The 21,542-nt window shown below is 36.4% G+C and overlaps 1 protein-coding gene across 2 annotated transcripts in view; it reads right to left on the bottom strand.

Moving 5' to 3' along the window:
- The window catches only part of Acvr1c (activin A receptor type 1C), an 84,338-nt gene extending 63,040 nt beyond the window's left edge, over positions 1-21,298 (bottom strand). For both annotated transcript variants that reach the window (XM_090342803.1, XM_090342804.1), the window contains exon 1: positions 21,072-21,298. In XM_090342803.1, coding sequence (XP_090198929.1) covers positions 21,072-21,144 — 73 coding nt within the window. In that variant the 5' untranslated portion in view covers positions 21,145-21,298. The remainder of the gene's footprint in view (positions 1-21,071) is intronic.
- Between the last annotated feature and the right edge of the window lie 244 nt (positions 21,299-21,542).

The raw sequence follows: 21,542 nt of genomic DNA, 5'->3' as shown, positions 1-21,542 counted from the left end.
CGTTTGTTAGGAAATGGAAAGACTTAGAAAAGATCATATTAAGTGAAGTAAGCCAGACTCAAAGGAACTTAGGCTCAATGGTTTCCCTCATTTGACATAATCAGTAGAAACCTTGGGCTCTCCTAGCAGAGATTTGCAATAGAGCAAAACCTTGATACAAAAGGCCATATAGTAGGACGCTAAATGAAAGTATCTCTAGGATATAGAAACATAAGCCATATAATGAATGATAGTTGTTCATCTCTTTTGCTGTCCCTTGGTTATCTCACATTGTTACAGTATCTCACTTTGCTATCTGATATATTGGATATATTTGTATTTGGTTATTTGAAATTGGATAGGGAAGGGGGGAAAACAAGATGAGGGGTGGGGGGGGAGGGAAATAGGGACCAAGACAGGTGAAAGGATATCAATGTATGGGAATTAATGCACCATCTATCTGGCAAATATCATGTAACCCTTCCATTAATTACAATAAAAATATATGAAAAAATAGACTATTCTCAATCTAGAAATAAACGGATACTACCTAAAGTAAGAAACTAATCTATATAAAAATAGAGTGGCTTTTGTTTCTATATCCTGGAGGTCCTTTCATTTAGCATCATTCTATATGGCTTTATGTATCTACTGTAAATCTCTGCTAGGAGAGCCAAAGACAAATGAGGAAAACCATTGAGCCTATGTTCCTTTGAGTCTAGCTTACTTCACTTAATATGATTTTTTCTACGTCTTTCCATTTCCTTATAAATGGAGTGATGTTGTTCTTTTTGACAGCAGATGAATATAATGTAATCCTTCTATTAATTACAATATAAAATACATGGAAAAAAAGAGTGGCAAATGAGGAATTGAAAAAGAAAGAGGAGGACAAGTGATTTGGAAGTGTGTGTGTATATGCGCGCGTGTGTGTGTGTGTATGTGTGTGTGTGCGCACGCGCATGTGCGCGCATGTGTGCACGTGTATGGCAAGACTGATAACAGCTGTGCCTTTTCCCAGCATTGACCTATGTTCAAAGACTTACCGTAGATAATATGATTGATTTGTACTGTGCAAAAGAAAGGGGAAGAATCTTCTGCCCTTCTCTTTCAAAAGAGATGATGAGTGAGTGATAACTTCCTCAAATCCACAATTTAAAAATTAGTTTGAAAATTATAATTCTCTGCCTGGTAGAAATTATTTTGGCTCCTTTCAAAGAAAAGTTGCACCACCTCTCCTGATTCCTTTGTCTATCAAGGCATTATTATACAGAGTAATTGTCCCCTTTGCAGCTACAAAAATATATGCCAAAGCTGAAATGAGAAATACAAGAAAGTAACTGGAGCTCTGAGAGATGTCAAAGCATTAGCAAAAATAAAAAGAAAGAGTCTAAGGCAGCCTATTTAGTGTTTTGCTGTGACTACTGTGATAAGTAAAAATAAAATAAAATGAACAGTATTTCAAAGAAGTAAACAAAACCTACTCAAAAAGAAAATCTACCAATAAATATGAAAAGTTTTAATCTCACTAATGTTTCCAAGGGAAAAAATATAAAGTAATTTTTATTTGACCAATTCGAAACCTCTTTAAAATTACAACACACAGAAATTGGGAAAACTCTCCCAATGATCAATGAAAATTCCTCTTCATACACAGTTGAATATCAGTAAGCACAAACTTTTAGAAAAGCAATCTGAAATATTTTCCTCAAGAGTCCTAAAAATATTTATTATCTTTATATCTGTATGTCCCCTTCTCCCATCATCGTCACCTCTTTTACTCTCACACACAGAATTGTTTAAAATTCCTACTGTACTTACTTATCAAAATAAAAAAATGGAAACGGGTTAGGCATCTCAATATCATAATATTCAAATAAATTTAGTGCTATCGTGTTGTATAATCTCGCTCATTATTGGCATTTAATTGAATGGATATTGCTCACTGTGTTAAATGAAAAAGTGTAGGAATAAGATCTATGATATGAGCTTAATGTATACATGTGTTTTTTAAAGACTAGTAAATATATCAAAAGAATAGTCCTGAAAAATAGGGCTTGAAATGGTTTTTACATTTTCAGAATTTTTGTTATTTCCTATACTAAATATATATATATATTAATTGTGTTATCAGAAGTGAATATTATTTTGTTAGTCATTTTTTGCTCTGTTAAAGTCTTTAATTCTCAGAAAGGGAAGCAATTCTTTAGAATCTCTTCAGTCCCACCATTTTGCAAAGTCCTCTGAATGGAAAGTACAGAACCCCTACAGAACTGTGTCACAGTCATGCCAGCCTTGTGTTCAAGTGCGAAAGCTGGAGTTGATCTAAAATGAAATTAATGTATTAAAAAGTGAGACTGTCCTTAAAAATGCACATATATGGCTATCACAAGTAATTCCAATTCTATATAGAAACTTACCTGATTAAATTAACCATTGACTTTGCCTGCTTGATCTTTACAGTCCCTCACATCTTTGAATTACCTTGGGAGAGGGTAAGAGCAGACATAATAATTTTCTCTGACCGTAGAAGAAAGGCACAAAATTGCTGACTGCCCACTATGTGATGTTCCTACATTGAACAAGGAGCCCCTCTAAATCTGACTCAGCAAATTGAGGTTTGTTAAAGGCATTAATGAGCCAATGTAGAGACTGCAGACACAAGCAAAATCACCCATAGCAGCTTAATGCTACAGCAAAGGAACCTAAATAGCTCATAAGTGCTCCCTGGTAGGTGACAAATGGCCTTTCAAGTTGAAGCAAGTACTTTCACCTTCAAATGAGCCAGTGAGCAATGTTGCATTTACAATGAGCTTTATCGATGTATATTAGTTATGTCCCTGAGTTGCAATTTCCTTTGCTAAGGTAGCTAAGTATGCCATACTAACAAGTTAAACAGAACCTAACATATTCTAATTTTATCTCTACCTGTTTCATGCCATATTACAGATTGAAGGTGGTACATATAGAGAAATCTTTTCACATGTATAGAAATTCCTTGCTTAAACAGTTTTATAAAAAGGCAAATCAATTTTTTAATTTTTAAGTATTTTATTTAATCAAGCTCATAAATGTGTGTATCAGAAGAAATACACTAGAAAATAGTATAGGGCAAAGACAGGAAAAATTAAAATATAAAGCATCTTTCTAGTGACCAATATTTTCCTAGTCTTCTTTTCCAAAGGCACTCACTTTTACTTATTTTGGTTGTCATTTTTTAGAATATTATCTTGGGTTAAGAACAGTAAATATATATAACTGCTCTTGATTAACCATTTGAAACAATGTCTGCTAATTTTGTTGCTTATATAATGAAATTTAGAAGTTAACATAACCTCCAATTGGAAGAGAAGAGTCAAGTTTATTGATATCAAATATACATTTGAAACATTCATCCCTTTTAATACCTACTTGTATAGGGTTTGGGTACCACTGTTCAATCATTCCTCCCCACAGACCTCCTCATACTGATTCATGACTGCCTTCTGAATGTAGGGAAACTTGCCATGTGTTTTAACACTCTCCCAAGGAAACTAAAAGATGAGAAATGTTATAGAAATGTTATGGCAAGGTCATCAGACTGGATCAATCTATTTATAAAATTTCATGCAACTCCATTCCCACCAAGCTGCAGGCAAGCACTAAAATTTTGTTTCTACACTTTCATCTTCTGGAAAGGCAAATACACCCTTAAAGTCCAGCCTTATTTCATTTGGCTTAAGTCATCTGAGATTTATTTATGCTTTCTACCTCAGTAGTTTTTTGAATGAATGTATAACTATCCATTCATTATTCAATTAAAGGAGTTTTGGTATTAACAGAACAATAATAAACACATTAGTATACAGATATTTAGGTGAAATAAGTTTCATTTCTCTTTGAAAAGTATCTATGAATGGAATTCATGTTAAATATGTTGTATAGAAGGTATATGTTCAACTTTAGATCAGATTGCCAAACTGTTTTATATTCTCACAGACACGCATGACAGTTTCAGTTACTTTTACCCTTTGTAATTTCTTATTCAGTTGTTCATGTCTTTTAGTTCTGAGAGATCTCTATACATTTTGTATGTACATGGTTTATCAGGCACATAGTTCACAAGTCCTGTCCCTAGCTATGATGGTTCCTTCCTTCTGTGAATAGTATCATCAGAGCCCAAGACTTTTTAATTTTGATGAAATCTAATTTTATTTTATTTTTAATTATCTTTAAGCAGTTTTGCAAAGGAGGTGCCATTTAACAAAGTAGTGAATGGTAATTTTTGAAATTCTAGAAATAATGCCTAACCTAAAATCAAAAGATTGTCTTTGAAGATTTGTTTCTGTTTTTATTTGTAGTTTTAGATTTTACTTTTAGGTCCATTGTCTCTCCTGAGTTAACTTTTACAGGCATGTAATAATACCTGGTTTAAAGAATTTGTTGTGTTTTATTTTGATTGCTTAAGAACACCCAATTTCCACTATCATTTATTGAAAAATTTAATCATTTCCCATTATGTTATATCTTCATCAAAAAGCAATTGACATGCATGTATGATTCTTCCCTGGCTTCTCTTCTATTCCAGTTACCAGTGTGGCTTTCCGTTGGCCAATACCAAAATGTTTCAATAACTGTAGCTTTTTGCTTGTTGGTGTTCAGTTTATCTTCACAGTACTGAGGACTGAACAAAGATCCTTGGTCATGCAAAGCAAGTGCTCTACCATTGAATTACATCCTCATAAATATTACTATAAAGTTAAAGGTCTTGAAATAGGATCACTGTGAACATTTTCCTCCAGAATGTAATTATACTAAATCCTTTGCCTTTTTATATAAATTTTAGAATCAGTTTGTCAAATTCAGCACAAATTTATTTTAGGAATTTATAATTACATTAATTTTATAGGCCATTTCAGAAACAATTAAATAATTAACACAAATGTTGCTGTTTGCCTGTATTCTCAGCACTATTAATATTGAGACAAGAAAAAAAAGAGTTGGAGGTTAATCTGGATGACATAGTGAATTCAAAGTCAGATTGAGCTAGAGAATGAGACTCTGTCTCAAACAGGCTAAACCTGTTTAGTTGAACCTTCAGTTGTGCAAATATAATAATTTCTTTATTTTGATTTTTACCTTCTTTCAACTGAGTTTTGCAGCTAAGTATGCATTTACTGATATTGTCATCATTGCTCTTTTTTGTTTGTTTTTGTTTGCTTTGTTTTTCTGTTTTCTGGTTTTGTTTGTTTTGTTTTTGTTTTTCTGTTGTGGGGCTTGAACTCTGGGCCTAGATGCTGTCCCTGAGCTCTTCAGACCAAGGTTATGGCCCTACTCCTATAGCCACACAGCCACTTCCGGTTTTCTAGTTGTTAGTTGAAGGTAAAGTCTTACAGTGTTTAGTGCCCAGGCTGACTTAGAATCAGGATCCCCAGATCTCAGCCTCCCGAGTAGCTAGTGTTACAAACATGAGACACTAAGCCTGGCTAGTTTTTCTTCTTTTAGCCTATTGCAATGGTTAATTTATATATAAAATTTTTTAATGTTTAGACAGCCTTGAATTTCCAGGGTAAGCTACTGATTATGACTTATTTTTTAGGTTATTATTTAAATTGCATAATATTTTGCTAATAACTTTGCATTTCTATGAAAAATATTAGCTAATGTTTTATTTTATTATAGTATGTTTGCTTAATTTTGGTTTCTGGCTAACAATGGCCTTTATAACACAAGCAGAAAGGTCTTCTTTCTGCTTCCAAATTCTACAAAATGTTGTGTAGACCAGACCTACCCCCAATTTTTAATTGAATTTCCCAGTAAAGCAATATTGGATTAGAGTATTTTCTGTTTGAAATTCTTTATTATACATCATGGATGCACAAGTTGAGGTTGTTAAACACCTCTGGCTTTCAAAACCTCTTCGAATATTTTCAGGATTACTACTAGTAACCATGAAAATATTTAGCATTTAAAAATTTTTGCCAGTCCTGGGGCTTGAACTCAGGGCCTGAGCAATGTCCTTAGGCTTTCTCAAGGGTAGAGCTCTACCATTTCAGCAATAGTACCACTTCTGGCTTTTTCTGTGTATGTGGTAATAGGAATTGAACCTAGGCCTTTGTGCATGCTAGGCAAGCACTCTACCACAAGGCTGAACTCTCAGCCTGACATCTTAAAAATTTGAAAATCTGAAAAGACACACACATGATACATGGATCCTTTGTCCATTACAGAAGTTGATTAGTGACTTATCAAAGCTCCATACTAGTAAAATAAGCTAAAAGAAATGTACTTTGCATTATTTAGCTTACTCAAAAGGTAAGGTTTATCTGACAAGATGCACTGATGTATATTTAAAAATATTGGTATGGCTCAAGTGGTAGATGGCTAGCCTTGAGAAAGCCCAAGGACAGTGCTCAGGACCTGAGTTCAAGCTCCAGAACTGGCAATAAATAAAATAAATAAATAAATATTGGTAGAAAATAAAACAATGAACTTATTAAATGAAAGAAGGTTTCACATAACAGGACTTGTTTTGGTTCCCATAGTCCATATTTAGTGTAGTTACCACCAGACCTCATGCATTCCTCTCTAAAGATACTGAATTTAGTGTTAAAGAAAAATAGGGTGAAGTTTAAATGTGACTTTGAACTAGCCAAAGAGCCATGTGACACATATAATTGTCCAGGTCTAGATAATTATGTATGTGTCACAGGACCTGCTGAGTCTACCATATCCAGTTTTCTACTGAAAGGAATAATTCTATAACATCAAGAAAATGATATTTGAATATACATGGCAAAAAATATTCCTTAAATTAAAAAAATATACATGTTTGAAATAATTTATGGAAAAATTATGTAGTTTTAGTAAGTTCTACTATGCCAACATATGTCACTTCTACATTGCAATAATATGGTACTGCTGGAAAGTAGCAAAATGGCTATTTAATATGGGGGGAAAGAATGCCACAATAACATGTCATATAATTCCTTGGCAAAATATTAATATTCATATTACAGAAGACTCTAAAGGAGATAAAAATGCAAGAAGCCATGAAATGGTAGCCCTAAAATACTTATAGTGAAAGTCCATATACATTTCTAGAATGCACATGTAAAAATATAATTATCAAGAAATATTGAGTAAGCATGTATTAAAACTGTAGGATGTAATGGACACTCAGATTTTCTAATTGTATTTGAACACAAAATATTAAATGTTTGCATGAAGAGAATAAGAGGTAATCATGAAAAAAATCTTAAAATCAACATTATTCAGAAAGAAAGCACAAATTACAAATATTAGCCTACTCACACATGGAAATCCTTAAATGTCTCTGCTACTGCATATCTGAGTGCTTATCAGTGTGCATTAACAACAACAACAAAAAAAGGCAGCTTTAGAAATCACCAGTTTTGCCAGATGAGGTGGCTAACACCTGTAATCCTAGCTACTCAGGAAGCTGAGATCTGAGAATCGAGGTTCAAAGCCAGCCTGGGCATAAAAGAACCTGAAAATCTTATCTCCAATTAACCTCTAGGAAACAGGAAGTGCAGTTTGGCTCCAGGGTAGGGTAGTAGCCTTGAGCTGAAGAGCTCAAAGACAGTGCTCAGGCTGAGTTCAAGCCCCATGACCCACAAAAATAAATAAATAAATGAAAATTTAAAAATAAAGAAATCATCAGTTTTTCAAAGAAACCACTTTTGAAAAACATTTAGTTACACTATAAAATAAATGCAGCACTGGAAGATAAAAGTGAAAACTATTATATGTGGAATTTTGGCCTTTTTCTGTTGAGGTGGTAGTGTGCTTTGGTAGCAATTACAGGCCTTGAATTCAAAATGCTTTTTCTAATATTTTTTACTTCTTTTTTATGTTACAAGTATTTAGAAGTTTTCTGCTCACTGAGGATTTTTCAGCTAAACTATTAGTACTGATTTCTAGTCTGTTTCCACTCTATTCAAAGCATACCTCTGTATACTTCAAACTGTTTTAAATGTTTGCTTTCTCTATGGCACAATATGGCCTATCTGTTAAGATTTGATTTGCACATTAAAATAATACCATAATAGTGCATGGTGTAGTGGTAATTAATATTGTTTATGTGCATTAAAGTCCACTTGGTCAAGTTCACTAAGACTATTTTTCAGATCTTGTAATAAACATTTTTTCATATCTTCTAAAATTTTATTTACCTCGTGAACACTCAATAGAATTATAATTTTAATTATAGGTTTCTATGCTTTCTTTATTGGTTTTAGCACTTTTACTTTATGTGTTTGTTGTTGTTGTTGCTGTTGTAGTTTTGTGGGTCATGGGGCTTGAACTCAGCCTGGGTGCTATCCCTGAGGTCTTCAGCTCAAGACCATCACCCTAAATCTGGGCTTAGGCATTGTCTCCGAGGTCTTCAGTTCAAGGCTACTGCTCTGTCCTTGAGCCCAGCCCCACATTCTGTTTTCTAGAGGTTTATTGATGATAAGAGTCTCAGGTTCTTTTGTGCCTGAGCTGGCTTTGAACCTTGATCCTCAGATCTTGACCTCCTGAGTAGCTAACATAACAGGTGTGAGCTACTGGTCCTTGAATCCAACTTTTTTTTAAAAAATAATTGTTAGCCTAAAATTATACTTGACACTTTTAACCTATTTATTACTTATACAGAAAATGCATTTCATATAATGATAGTGGAGCTCTTACAACAATATATGTTTGAGTCTCTTTTTTTACTCAATCTGACAATCTGACTTGTTCAATTGCCATATTTAAAACTACTTATAGTTGTTATTGTGGTTGCCCATTTTTAACTTCTTTCTATCTTCTCCAGCAGTTTTAGGTGACTTTGCCATTTTGTCATATTGCTTTCAAGCTAATTCAATTATTTTTATTCTATTTATGTACATTACTTGTTGATCTCATTTGAAATATGGTAGGTTGTCCTTGTAAATAAAATATTCATCTTCAGTGAATCACAGTATACCAAACATGCCTTCAGATAATATTAGAGTATTTCATATGTGATACAAGAAACCTGAATTTGTATACTCCAAATTTCTCCTCATCTTTAGTGCTTAAGGCCTCAGTTTTAACTATGTAATGTTGTAAATTCACTATTATTTTTGCTATAGCCAATGTCCTTTGACAATTATTAAATTTAAGAAAGTCATGTAATTTACCTCCATGTTAGCCATTCTATATATCTTTATTTCTCTGGGTAGATTCAGGATTCTATGTAATATTGTATATATTTTGTCTTAAAAAGTTTATTGAAATTTTCATTCAGTGCAAGAATTCTCTTGCTTGTTAGTAATCTAAAATTTTGTCTTTCTTCATTTTAAAAGACAAATTCATGTAATAAAAACATTTAGTTGACAATTTTAATTGCTGCCTTATAAAGTTATCATTTAATCAATTTCAGTTTTGAGTGATTTCTGATAATATACTATAATTCTATTAAATATTTATACAAATATACCACTTGATATTGCACCACATCTCTTGAATATTCTGTTTATGATTGTATAATAGTATAAAAATTGTTCTATAGGTTGTTTCTACTGATCAGTCTCAAATTCATGATTCTTTCTTGGGCTGGTCAAGTCTAATAGTAGGCACATCAGAAGTGTTTGTTTCCTATTTTTTCAGATCTAGCATTTCCATTTATCTCTTCCTTATATTTCATATTTTTGAGACGTGACATTTGATCATGCATATTTCCCATTTCTTCTACAACACATATTTTTATTAACTACCTAAAATTATAACATTTCCAACATATTTAAATCAATTATCTAGTCTCTTAAAACTGAAAGTCACTTTCTTGATTGTGTTTTATAACTTTTGTTCTGATGTAAATAAGCACCTCATAAGTTAATTATGCTATCATAAGGTTTTTACATTTGAATATGATGTTCAATGAAAAGAGAAAGACATGAAATACTCCAATACTGACCCAAAATAAACATTAAGAAAGAATAGAATTAGGCTAAGAACAACTATTAAAAAAATAAATGGTAGATTAAGCAATCAATAAAAGGATAAAATAAGGAAATAAAAAAAATGACTAGCCAAAGAAAGGCAAAAAGAATGGCAAAAATAACACAAAAACAGGGCCAGGAGTTTGGCATAGTGGTTAAAGTGCTTGCCTAGCATGCATGAAGACCCGGGTTCAATTCCTCAGTACCACATACATAGAAAAAAGCCGGAAGTGGTGCTGAGGCTCAAGTGGTAGAGCTCTAGCCTTGAGAAAGTCCAAGGACAGTGCTCAGGCCCTGAGCTCAAGCCCAGGACTGGCAAAAAAATAAAAATAAAAATAAATAACACAAAAACAAATGAGTGGCTTAAAATCCCATCAATTATTAGACTGAATATAAATGAGCAAATTATGGTAATTAAGGCAACTACAGATATACTACTAAAGAACAAAAACAAAGAGTCAACTATATACTATATACAAAAGATGTAATTCCAATAAAAAATTTACAGGTTGTAAATAAAAAGATGGAGAAAATATAGATTGAGATATTAAGGATTGTCCGTTATATGGTTGGTGAAGATCTTCTCCCACTCTGTAGGCTTCCTAATTAATTTACTAGCTATGTCCTTTGCCATACAAAAGCTCTGCAGTTTAATGCAGTCCCACTTATCCAGCCTTTCTCTGATTTGTTGTGATTCTTTGTCCTTATTAAGAAAGTTTCAACCTGTGCCAAGGAGGCCTAGTGTATCTCCTATTCTTTCTTGTAAAGTTTTCAGTGTGTTGGCTTTTACCATGAAGTCTTTGATCCATTTGGAGTTAATTCTAGTATAGGGTGACAAAGAAAGATCCAACTTTAGTTTTCTGCAGGTGCTTAACCAGTTCTGCCAGCACCACTTGTTGAAGAGGCTATCTTTCTTCCGTTCTATTTTTTTGGCTCCCTTGTCAAAGATTAGGTGGCCATAGGTCTGTGGTTTAATATCAACATCTCAAAAAATTGAATCAATCCAAAACTAATCTCCAAAGTAACAACCATCCCATTAAAAGATGGGCCAAAGACTTAAAGAGAATCTTCTCTGAAGAAGAAACAAAAATGGCCTATAGACACATGAAGAAATGCTCAACATCTCCGGTCATAAAAGAAATGCAAATCAAAACAACTCTAAGATTCCACCTCGCTCCAGTTAGAATGGCCAGGATCAAGAAAACTAATAAGAACAGATGCTGGAGAGGATGTGGCCAGGAGGGATCACTACTACACTGTTGGTGGGAGTGCAAACTTGTACAACCACTATGGAAAGCAGTATGGCAGTTCCTCAAAAGACTAAACATAGAGTGCCCCTATGACCCAGCAATTCCACTACTTGGCATTTACCCAATCGTCCAGAAACAAGGACATACTAAATCCACTAGCACAATGATGTTCATTGCAGCACTATTTACCATAGCAAAGATATGGAACCAACCTAGATGTCCCTCAGTTGATGAGTGGATCAACAAGATGTGGTATTTGTACACAATGGAATTCTATGCTGCTGTCAGAAAGAATGACATTGCCCCATTTGTTAGGAAATGGAAAGACAGGAAAGATCATATTAAGTGATGTAAGCCAGACTCAAAGGAACTTAGGCTCAACAGTTTCCCTCATTTGTCATAATCAGTAGAAACCTTGGGCTCTCCTAGCAGAGATTTGCAATAGAGCAAAACCTTGATACAGAAGGCCATATAGTAGGACGCTAAATGAAAGTATCTCTAGGATATAGAAACATAAGCCATATAATGAATGATTGTTCTTTTTAAGGTACTATGTTATCTCTCATCTCTTTTGCTATCCCTTGGTTATCTCATATTGTTACAGTATCTCACTTTGTTACCTGATATATCAGATATATTTGTATTTGATTATTTGAAATTGGATAAGGAAGGGGGGAAAACAAGATGAGGGGTACAGGTGGGGGGAGGGAAATAGGGACCAAGACATGTGAAAGGGTATCAATGTATGGGAATTAATGCACTATCTATCTGGCAAATATCATGTAACCCTTCTATTAATTACAATAAAAAATATATGAAAAAAGATATTAAGTATTATAAAGTTAATAGAGCTTTAGTAATATTAGACAATAGAATCCAAGTTAATGACCATAACTTAGATAAAATGATTATCTTTTAATAATAAATGCTCATTCTATCAAGAGCACATTATAACTATGTATGTCCCTAATTTAGGAGAATCTCAAAATACATGAAATAAAAACTGGCAGGTTAAATGAAAATCAAACAAATCCACAAGCAAAGTTGGAATTTTCAATATTCTCCCTTAGTAAAAGTACAATCTGAGTAGGAAAGTGCCCAAGTTTCACCAAATTGCTATTTACAAAACTGTATGCACAAATAGCTAGCACTGAGAAATGACTAGGGTAAAAGGCCAGAAGAGGTGCTATAGCTCAATTGATAGAGTGCTAGTCTTGAGCAAAAAAACTCAGGGACAATAGACAGTCTCTGAGTTTAAGCCTCATGGCTAGTAACAAGGAAGGAAGGAAGGAAGGAAGGAAGGAAGCAAGGAAGGAAGCAAGGAAGGAAGGGAAAGGAGAGAGGGAAAGAGAAAGAAAGGAGAGAAAGAAAGGGGGAGAGAGAGAAGAAATTTATAAGAAATAGAATGTATTAAGGGGTAAATTGAAGGGAGGTGAGAATATTGAAGGGAGTGGCACTCATTGATATACATTGTATTCATAAATTTCTATGTTAAATGGTACTTTGTACCATTAATTAAAGATATGTATATATATACATATATATATGGTCAGAGGAATAAATTGATTACTACCCAAATGTCATTAAATGATACTAGTAGATATGAGTGCCAATCATAAGGTTCTATGGAGAAAAACAAAAGTACAGTTAAAACTTTCCAGAACAGTTTCACCAAACTAACCATACCCAATGTTAGGCAGCATGCGGCCAAAAGGGAAGTCTAGTACCCTATGGGGGGAATAGAAACTTGTTCAACTGCTCTGGAAAGTAGTATGGAGGTTACTTAAAAGACTAAACATATGGGGTGGGGAGTTTGGCCTAGTGGTAGAGTGCTTTCCTAGCATGCACAAAGACCTGGGTTCAATTTTTTAGTACCACATACATAGAAAAAGCCAGAAGTGGTGCTGTGGCCCAAGTGGCAGAGTGCTAGCTTTGAGGGAAAAGCCCAAGGACAGTGTTCAGGCCCTGAGTTCAAGGACTGGCACACACTCACAGCAAAGATTAAACATAGAGCTACACTGTGACCCAACAATCCCACTCTTGAGCATCTATCCAATAGAACACATATAATGCCACACTAAAGCTACCAGCACAACCATGTTCATTACAGCATTGTGTATCACAGCCAAGACAGAGAATCAATCCAGTTCCCTTGTTTCTTTGTTTGTATTTTGGTGGATAAAGGGTTAGGGCACAGAAAAGATAGAGCAAAGGGTAAACAAGTGCAAAAGATGTACTCACTAGACACTGTTGAAAATGACTGTATATCCCCAGGATGGGAACAGGAGGAAAAACCTGGGAGCCAGGGAAGGGAAGACATGGTTCAAAAAGAATTGTACGGATTACTCGATTCATGTAACTATAACCCTCTGTATTTCAACTTTACAATAACAAATTTTTAAATAATGGAACACTGGACCTATCAAAACCAAAATACACATTATTTTCTAATATATTATCAGGGACAGGAATTTGGCCTAGTGGTAAAGTGCTTACCTAGCATGCACGAAGACCCAAATTTGATTTCTCGGTACCACATAGATAGAAAAAAAAGCCAGAAATGGTGCTGTGGCTCAAGAGGTAGAGCTCTAACCTTTAGAAAGTACAGTGCTCAGGCCTTGAGTTCAAGCCCCATGACTGGGGGAAAAAAAGGTTGAATATACTATCAGCACCACTTCTGACTTTTTTTCTATGTATGTGTTACCGAGAAATCAAACCCAGGTCTTCGTGCATGCTAGGCAAGCACTCTACAACTAGGCCAACCTCCCGGCCCTCATCAAACTACTTTTATAAGACAAAGTCAGAATTAGTTAGACGCAAAAGATACTCCCTTGTTGTCAAGTATGAAATATACTATCTGACCTTTCAAGAAAATTTGCCAGTGCTCAATCTATGGTACCATCTGAAAAAGCTACAATGAAAAGTGAATAAATTAAGCCCAAATTAGGGAAAGAAAATGATGAAGCTAAAAGGAGAAAATAAGCTGAAATCAGTAAGATACACAGCGAGTTATGGAAAAATATTAATACAATTCATTAAGCTACAGTTAAACTGACTAATAAAGAAAAGGAAAAAAATCAAACTTCCAAAGTTAGCAATATAAAGGGGCATCCCTTATACACCAACAGATTAAAAAAAAAAGTAAGGGAGTACTATGAAAAACTCTGTACAGTGTTAGTGGCAATATTTCAAGCATAGTGTGGTAGAAGGAATCATGTAAGAGCATCTTCATCTTGAACTCGCACAACTTGTAAATCTTTTAAACGGGCCAGTTGTCTATTTTAAGTCAACTTTCTTCATTCTACAAAATGTGATGCCTATTCATATAATACAGCTAGAGAACAGCCACAGGAAATAAAGATTTTTTAAGAGTTTCATTCAATTACACATTTATTATCTTAAGAAATCTTCTAATTATGTAACTATTCTTCCACTCTCTCAAGATAAGTGTATTGTCTCCTTTCTGGAAATACACACTACAGATTGTAAGTGAAATTTAAGTGAGAGCTCAATCATACTATGACTATCAAAGCAGGCAAATGTTCACAGAGTAGAATACTTACTCATGGAGAATGATAAGAGAGATGGTAAAAGAGAAAAGGGGAAAAGAAACATTTCTAGGGGAGCAGGCCAAGAAAATGTCATCTGGTAAAATTGTGAGATGTGATGAGTTAATACTCTTTAATATATTCTGGCTCTGTTTTAAAACAATCTGCTTTCTTAAAGACTGTGTTAATCTAGATTATCACTCTGTGTTAACATCTCTAGGACATGCATGTGTTTATAAAACTTAATATTTTAAATTAAAATAATCACTATTCCAGCCCTGATAGATTGGATATTTTCTAATCCCAATTTTTTGTCTATGGAGACTTTAGTTCAATAAATTATGGAATTGCACATAATTATAGGATATTTAATCAACATACAGTCCTTGTACCTTGCCCTGAGTTAAAGATGACAAAACAGATTGAATGGGAAAATGGTGTTTCACTTTCAAAAAATTGAGCATCCTAATTATTTTTCTTGATGTGAAAAGTTTGATAAAAATGGATTGATCTAATTTGAGATATTTAAGTCATTGTGAATTTAAATTGTTTTAAAAAATAATAAGCAAGCTTTTGAGTCATACTGAATGATTCACCCATGAATTCTTGAGGGGATTAATTTAAAACATCTCTAAAGAAACAATATCTTCATATGCCCACTCTCTTAAAGACAGGAAAACAACAGAAAAAAGAAGTTATTATAGAGGGAAACCAAATGAAGAATCAATGTATCGTAGAACCTTTATAGAGTGTTTGGCTAAATGGAGCCAGTGAACTAAAGAGAAGCATGATGGGAAGCAGCAGTGTGAGCTTTTATGAAAAGTCTTCCTTGTCTGTTACATACTCATATTCGCCACCTCTCACCTAAAGCTTTTCTTAGATCCCTAGGTATGGGAGTAGTGATTGGTATTGAACAGATTTTAGTGTCCAAATTGCCCACATCTCAGAAATCCAACTTCTTTTTTGAAAATTTTTATTGTAATATATAAAGGGGTTACAGTTATATTCGCCAGATAGAAGGTGCATTGCTTCTCACACATTATGTTCCCCTTCTTCAACTTTTAAAGGAGAAAGGTACAAAGTTCATGATCTGGGCCTTATCTTCTACCTCCTTTCCATGATGTAAGGGATGGTAAGACCTTCATCCTCAGAGAAGATCCAGCCATTTCTTTCCATGCATTCTCTATATTTTCTACACTTAGCAGACACCTCTAAAATTACCTCCTAAATGAGATTTCCATGAGAGGTAGACTAATATAGGATTTAGAGGGGAAATATTTCATGTTCTGCTGTCTCTCTGGCTCCATTCTGTCAGGCATTTAATGGCTTTTCTATAGTATAGTATCAGAATTCTGACTTATCAGGACAGTTATTTCATTTATCTGTGCCTATTTAGTTAGTTAGGGTTTAAGGGAGTGAAGTGTATTAGAGTTCTGCTATGTAATTGAGTAGCAAAATACCAGTTAACCAGAAACCCCTTTGTATTGCTTTACCTCCTTTTTCTAGATATTTCTTAACCATGACTAAGCCAATACAATATTTAAATATATATTTTCTATTGACTGAAGTTTTTGGGTTTATGGAAAACCCAGAATAAAATTTCAGATGTGAAAGAAATTAAGTACATAAAAATAAAATAAAATAAAAAATAGCCAGGCGCTGATGGCTCACATCTGTAATCCTAGCTACTCAGGAGGCTGAGATCTGAGGATCACAGTTCAATGCCAGGTCAGGCACTAAAGTCCTTGAGACTCTCATGTCCAATCAACCACCAGAAAACTAAAAGTGGCACTGTGGCTCAAGTGGTAGCCTTGAGCTGAAGAGCTCAGGGCACAAGGTTAGAAATTTTTACTCTTTTTCTGCTTAGTTGTGAAAATTTGAAAATCGGTTCTGTCATTTGATTATCTGTTTCAACTTACCTATGTACTGTGAACAAATCTCTAAGAGCTCATTAAAGATCTATGATTACCAATGTCCATTGATTCACATTTTCTCCTTCAAACCGCAAGATGAAGATGATACCAAATAGCTGGTAACAGCAAATTCAAGAAGACTAAACTAGGGCAGGGACTGAACTGCTTTTGGCTGACCTTTATGCCGGTCAGTCCCTTTCTCAAGAGACTCATAATCACTCCCTTGATGTCAGACTCCAAAGCTAGGAATTGTATCTGATTAGCAGATCTTGTAGGAACCCACAGCCACCCAACTATGACTCTGCCCTATTGCCCCTCCTCTTATCTGAAAGCACTACTGAGGAGAATAAAAGTGGGTCCATATTACCTGGAAGTATTTCCCCTAAGAGAGGAACATTGAAATTTTATTTAAAAGGAAAATACTTTCAACATGTATCTGTAAATAACAATCACTTCACCAATTTGAGGTGGGGTGGACTTTATGTCATATAATTGCTTCCAGCATACAAAGAGACTTATTGAGCTCTTCATAGCCCTTACATACAATTTCATGTTGTGTTGAGAAGGACTAAGTGGGCTCTGGTTTACACAGTGAGATTTCCTATTCAAAAAGCTTGGAATACATTTCTTGTGGCAACAGCAGCAGAGCTAACACAGAAGTTCTGATAGACATGAGGTGGAAATGGATGCATGCTGCATCAGGAACAGCTCATTTCAGAATGGTGGTTTTTCCACATGGAGTTAAATTGAATTAGCCAGCACTCTGTGTGTGTGTATGTGTGTGTGTGTGTGTGTCCCTTCTTTGTCATATTCTGGACACACATACTTTAAAAAATAGTATCACTCTTTGCCTGTAATTCAATGTAAATGAACATTCTGTGCTCTACTTGCTAAATCTGAGTGGCGATTTGATGCATCTTTCAAAATCAGCTGTTAATGCTGTCTTGCTGCTGCTGGTTTTTTTTCTTTCTTTCTTTAACCTTCAGCCTAGACATCTCTCTTGAACTCCAGACCTATAAAATCAATGGCTTCCTTGAGGACTCCACTTGTGGCTTATGGACATTTTCAACTCATTTGAGTTAACTCAATGCCCAACTGAGCTGCTATCTTCCACCAGCTCTTTCCTCTCCCAGAACAGCACCTTTTGCACTCTGTGTTACACTAATTAAAGTCTCACTCATCTATTGCTTGGATCAAAAATGTAATGCCAACTGTAATAACTCACTTTTTCTCCCCACTCACACTCTTAACTTTTATTCTATTATTTATATTTTTATTTATTTAGTTAGTTATTTGCCAGTCATGGGGCTTGAACCCAGGCCCTGGGTATTGTTCTTGGACACTTTTCCTTAAGGCTAGTGCTCTGCCACTTGAGCCACAGTGCCACTTCTGGATATGGTGCCAAGGAATTGAACCCAGGGCTTGGGGCATGCTAGCTGAGCACTCTACCACTAGGCTATGTTCCCAGGGCACACTCTTAATTTTTTTCCTATAAGTTTATTGATTCAGAAAAACTCTCCATTACACATGCCTGTAGGTTTGCAGCTGGATAGTTGGCTTGGACAACAGAGGCAATGAGTAAGCTCCCCAGGAGTGTCAACAGTTTCTACAATGCTAGAAGTATCTTTCTTGGAATCATGGTGGCTAGTGGTCCATTTCCACTAATTAACCAATAAATGACTGCGTTTAAAGAAGGGTAAAGGTGACAACATCTCTTCTAGTTAGCACCAGTCTTATACTTTCACTTCCAACTGAAGACCATCTGAAACTCTTCTTGAGAACTGCTAATTGTTGCTAAAATCCCCACTTCCATTCTCTATTAAGGGAATCCTCTCTATTTCCACTTTTTAGTAAAGCATATCATATCACTCTCTAGACTCAATAAATCTTCCCTGACCAAAGACAATATCATGAAATTATTTAAAAAATGCACAATATGTAATTCCATATAATATTCAAAGCACAACTTCAGAGTAGAGAGTCTTATGATATTTTCTGCCAGTTCTTCCTTGTGAGGCCATGTGTTATCAAATATCATCAAGAAATCCAAAACCTAGATATTAGAGACACTCAGACCAGGCAGCCTAATTTTCTTCACCTACTTCATACCAATAAATAATCTTTCCAAGTTTCTAGCAGTTGTTACTTTCTGAGAGTCTCAACTAAGGGCAATGATCTCTGTGTGGTGGTTAATATATACCTAGAAGATGAGAAATGCTGAAGGAGAGTGACTAAACACGAAAGGGTTAACTGGTTTACCATGTATTCATGTGTTGAAGGTCCTGGCCCTGGCAGTTGAGCCAAGTGAGACATTAACACTTTCTGTCATGTTCACTGTCTGTGTCATTGTGACAGCATTGTGACAATGGTAAGTACATATTCATAAGTGGCCGATGTGTTTAATGATAGGATTTATAAAAGTAGCCTGGTCAAAATGTGGTCAGATAACTACAAGAGAAAACCAATTTAAAAGACAGGGAGTGAGGCTATCTCGAATGCCTTTACTAGATACACATACAAAAAATATGTGTAACACTTGAGAGCAAATAATTTAGCTGATAATAGTCATTATTTATTTGGTACATAAGAAAATTCGAGAATAATTTCTGACAGAAAAGTTCATAGAACAACTTTAATAACTACATCTCTGCTTTGTTGACACATGGGTTCCATAAGTATTTTTTCTAGATTCCACATTTTGAGGACACATTCGGACTGAAAAGTTCATCCTGGGGTGTGTGTGTGTGTGTGTGTGTGTGTGTGTGTGTGTGTGTGTTTCTCTCCTGCCCCCGCCCCCACATTTTAGTGTTTGGAACATTATCAACATAATGATATATGTTTCGTTATGTTGGTATGCCCAGGGCTTCTGGTACTTTCTAAAGATTCTGTTGCAAGGCAAAACATACCTTTCAAGCCTATATAAAAAGAATGTTGGTTTCTTTTTTCCAATGTGTACAGCACCCCAAAATAAATAGGGTTACAGTCAACCTATGGAGGCAGTCTGGAAGACTATTTTTAGAGACCTGTGGTTCTGGGGTAGAGTCTATTAAATGGACAGAATTACCTTCACTATACAAAGCTGGCAGGATTTTTTGCTATTTTTCATAAAGACTCTCACAGTTATTTCTTTTCATTGATGAATTCTCTCATGCTACATGCACATATGTCACTTCCCCCATCTTCCCATTTTTTTTCTTTTTGCAATCTCCGAGTAATCAATTTTCTTAAAAAAAAATTGGAATGCTTTATTCATCAGACCTTATTCACTAGCCCTCTTCAATGCAATTTTTCCTTGAATATTTACTTAGTGACTCCCGGAGATCATCTGAAACACAGATACCTACACATGCCAGCAATCATACTATTCAAAACAGTCCCCTGCACATGTCACCAGGGAGGAAAACTACCCCCACCCAAGTATGGCTATTAATGTCAAACAGATTGTCATCTGGGAAAATAAAAATGCATCAAAATCAGCTTCGGACAAAGCACAGCTCTATGGAAAAACACCAGGTTTTATGAACAAATGTCTTCAAAGTCTGGTTGAAATGTTTAAGGAACCAGAGAACAAGGAGGCAGTTCCTGGTCTATGGAATCCAGGACCATGTAATGAAAACAGTTTCAGAGCTACAGGTTTTTACTCATAGCTGGATATGATTTTACCAAAGGCCCATTTGCCCCAGTTTCTAGTAAACATAATAAAGAACTTGTGGATTCTAGCTTTGTTTGAGGGCTCTATTCAGCTTATCAAGGCACAGACCTGTTATTAACGTTGGAGCGCTTGACAGAATTATTTTTTCCTGAAACTCAGAGTAAAGATCGTACCTCGAAAGCAATGTGCATGGCAAAACACGCAGATTTAAGCTTCCCACTCATACCTAGCTAGGCTGACACCATCATAAGGCCTCTGAGATACAGGGAACCTTCTGAAACTCAGACTAAGACCCCACCTCCTGGTCACCACCAAGCCACTGTCCTTGAGCAGCTCTCAGGGGCTTGGCACAGAGACCCCAAAGTGCACCTGCAGCTCAGCAAGTCTCTGCAAGGTGAACTCGCGAAGCTACCCCATCCCAGCCAAGCAAGCACCACCAAATTCTCCCTCAGCGGCAAAGTGCCCTAAATTACTCACCCACCTCCTCCCAGCAATCCATACCCCCACCATTCCGTCTCCTTCCCCCTTCCTCCCGGTGGTTTCGTCCACAGAACACCTGTCTAGTCCTACATCTGCCAGACGTCAGGTGCCCACGCTGCGCTGCGCGCTCTCCCAAGCCCCCTCTACCCAACTGGCGCGGCACCCTCCGCCTGGTGGACAGCCAGGGTCTTCTGAGCACTCTCTTTCCCTTGCCTCTCTCCCGCCCACCTCCTGGCTCACCCACAGATGATCGCCAACTCCCACCCTCCAGAGCGCAGGTGGAGAAACACCCACTCTACCTGCCGAGAGCTTGGCGGCCAAGGCAAACAGCAGGAAAGCGTGGCGTAGCGCTGAGCAGAGCATCAGGTTCATGGCCACCAGGCGGCCACGCCGAGGCTCAGCCAGGCCCTGGAGCTCAGCGGGACAGCCAGGGCAGTGTGAACCCGCTCTGGAAGTTCCCGGGGCGCGGGGAGGGGAGCGCAGCCTGACACCCTCTCCAAGTGTGCGCTTGGCTCTAGTCGGGGCGGGCGCTCGGCACTTCGGCGGCCCCCATCCCACGCCCCCCACGGCGGGCGGGCGGTGCGCTGCGCTCCTGCCACTGGCCCCTGCCGCAGGCTGGAAGGGGGAGGGGGACAGAGCCCGCCCCTGCCGCGCCTCCACCCCTACGCCCGCTGCCAGCTACCCAGCCCAGGGCGCTGGGGCTGTGGGGCAGACGGGCAAAGGAGGCACGATGGCTGGGCCGTGACGTGGCCCAGAGCGGGGGCGAAGAC

Source organism: Megascapheus bottae, chromosome 12 (assembly GCF_031878675.1).
Source record: "Megascapheus bottae isolate mThoBot1 chromosome 12, mThoBot2.hap1, whole genome shotgun sequence".
Taxonomy (NCBI): domain Eukaryota; kingdom Metazoa; phylum Chordata; class Mammalia; order Rodentia; family Geomyidae; genus Megascapheus; species Megascapheus bottae.
The sequence above is the reverse complement of the archived record's forward strand: the minus strand, read 5'-3'. Positions and strand labels throughout refer to the sequence as shown.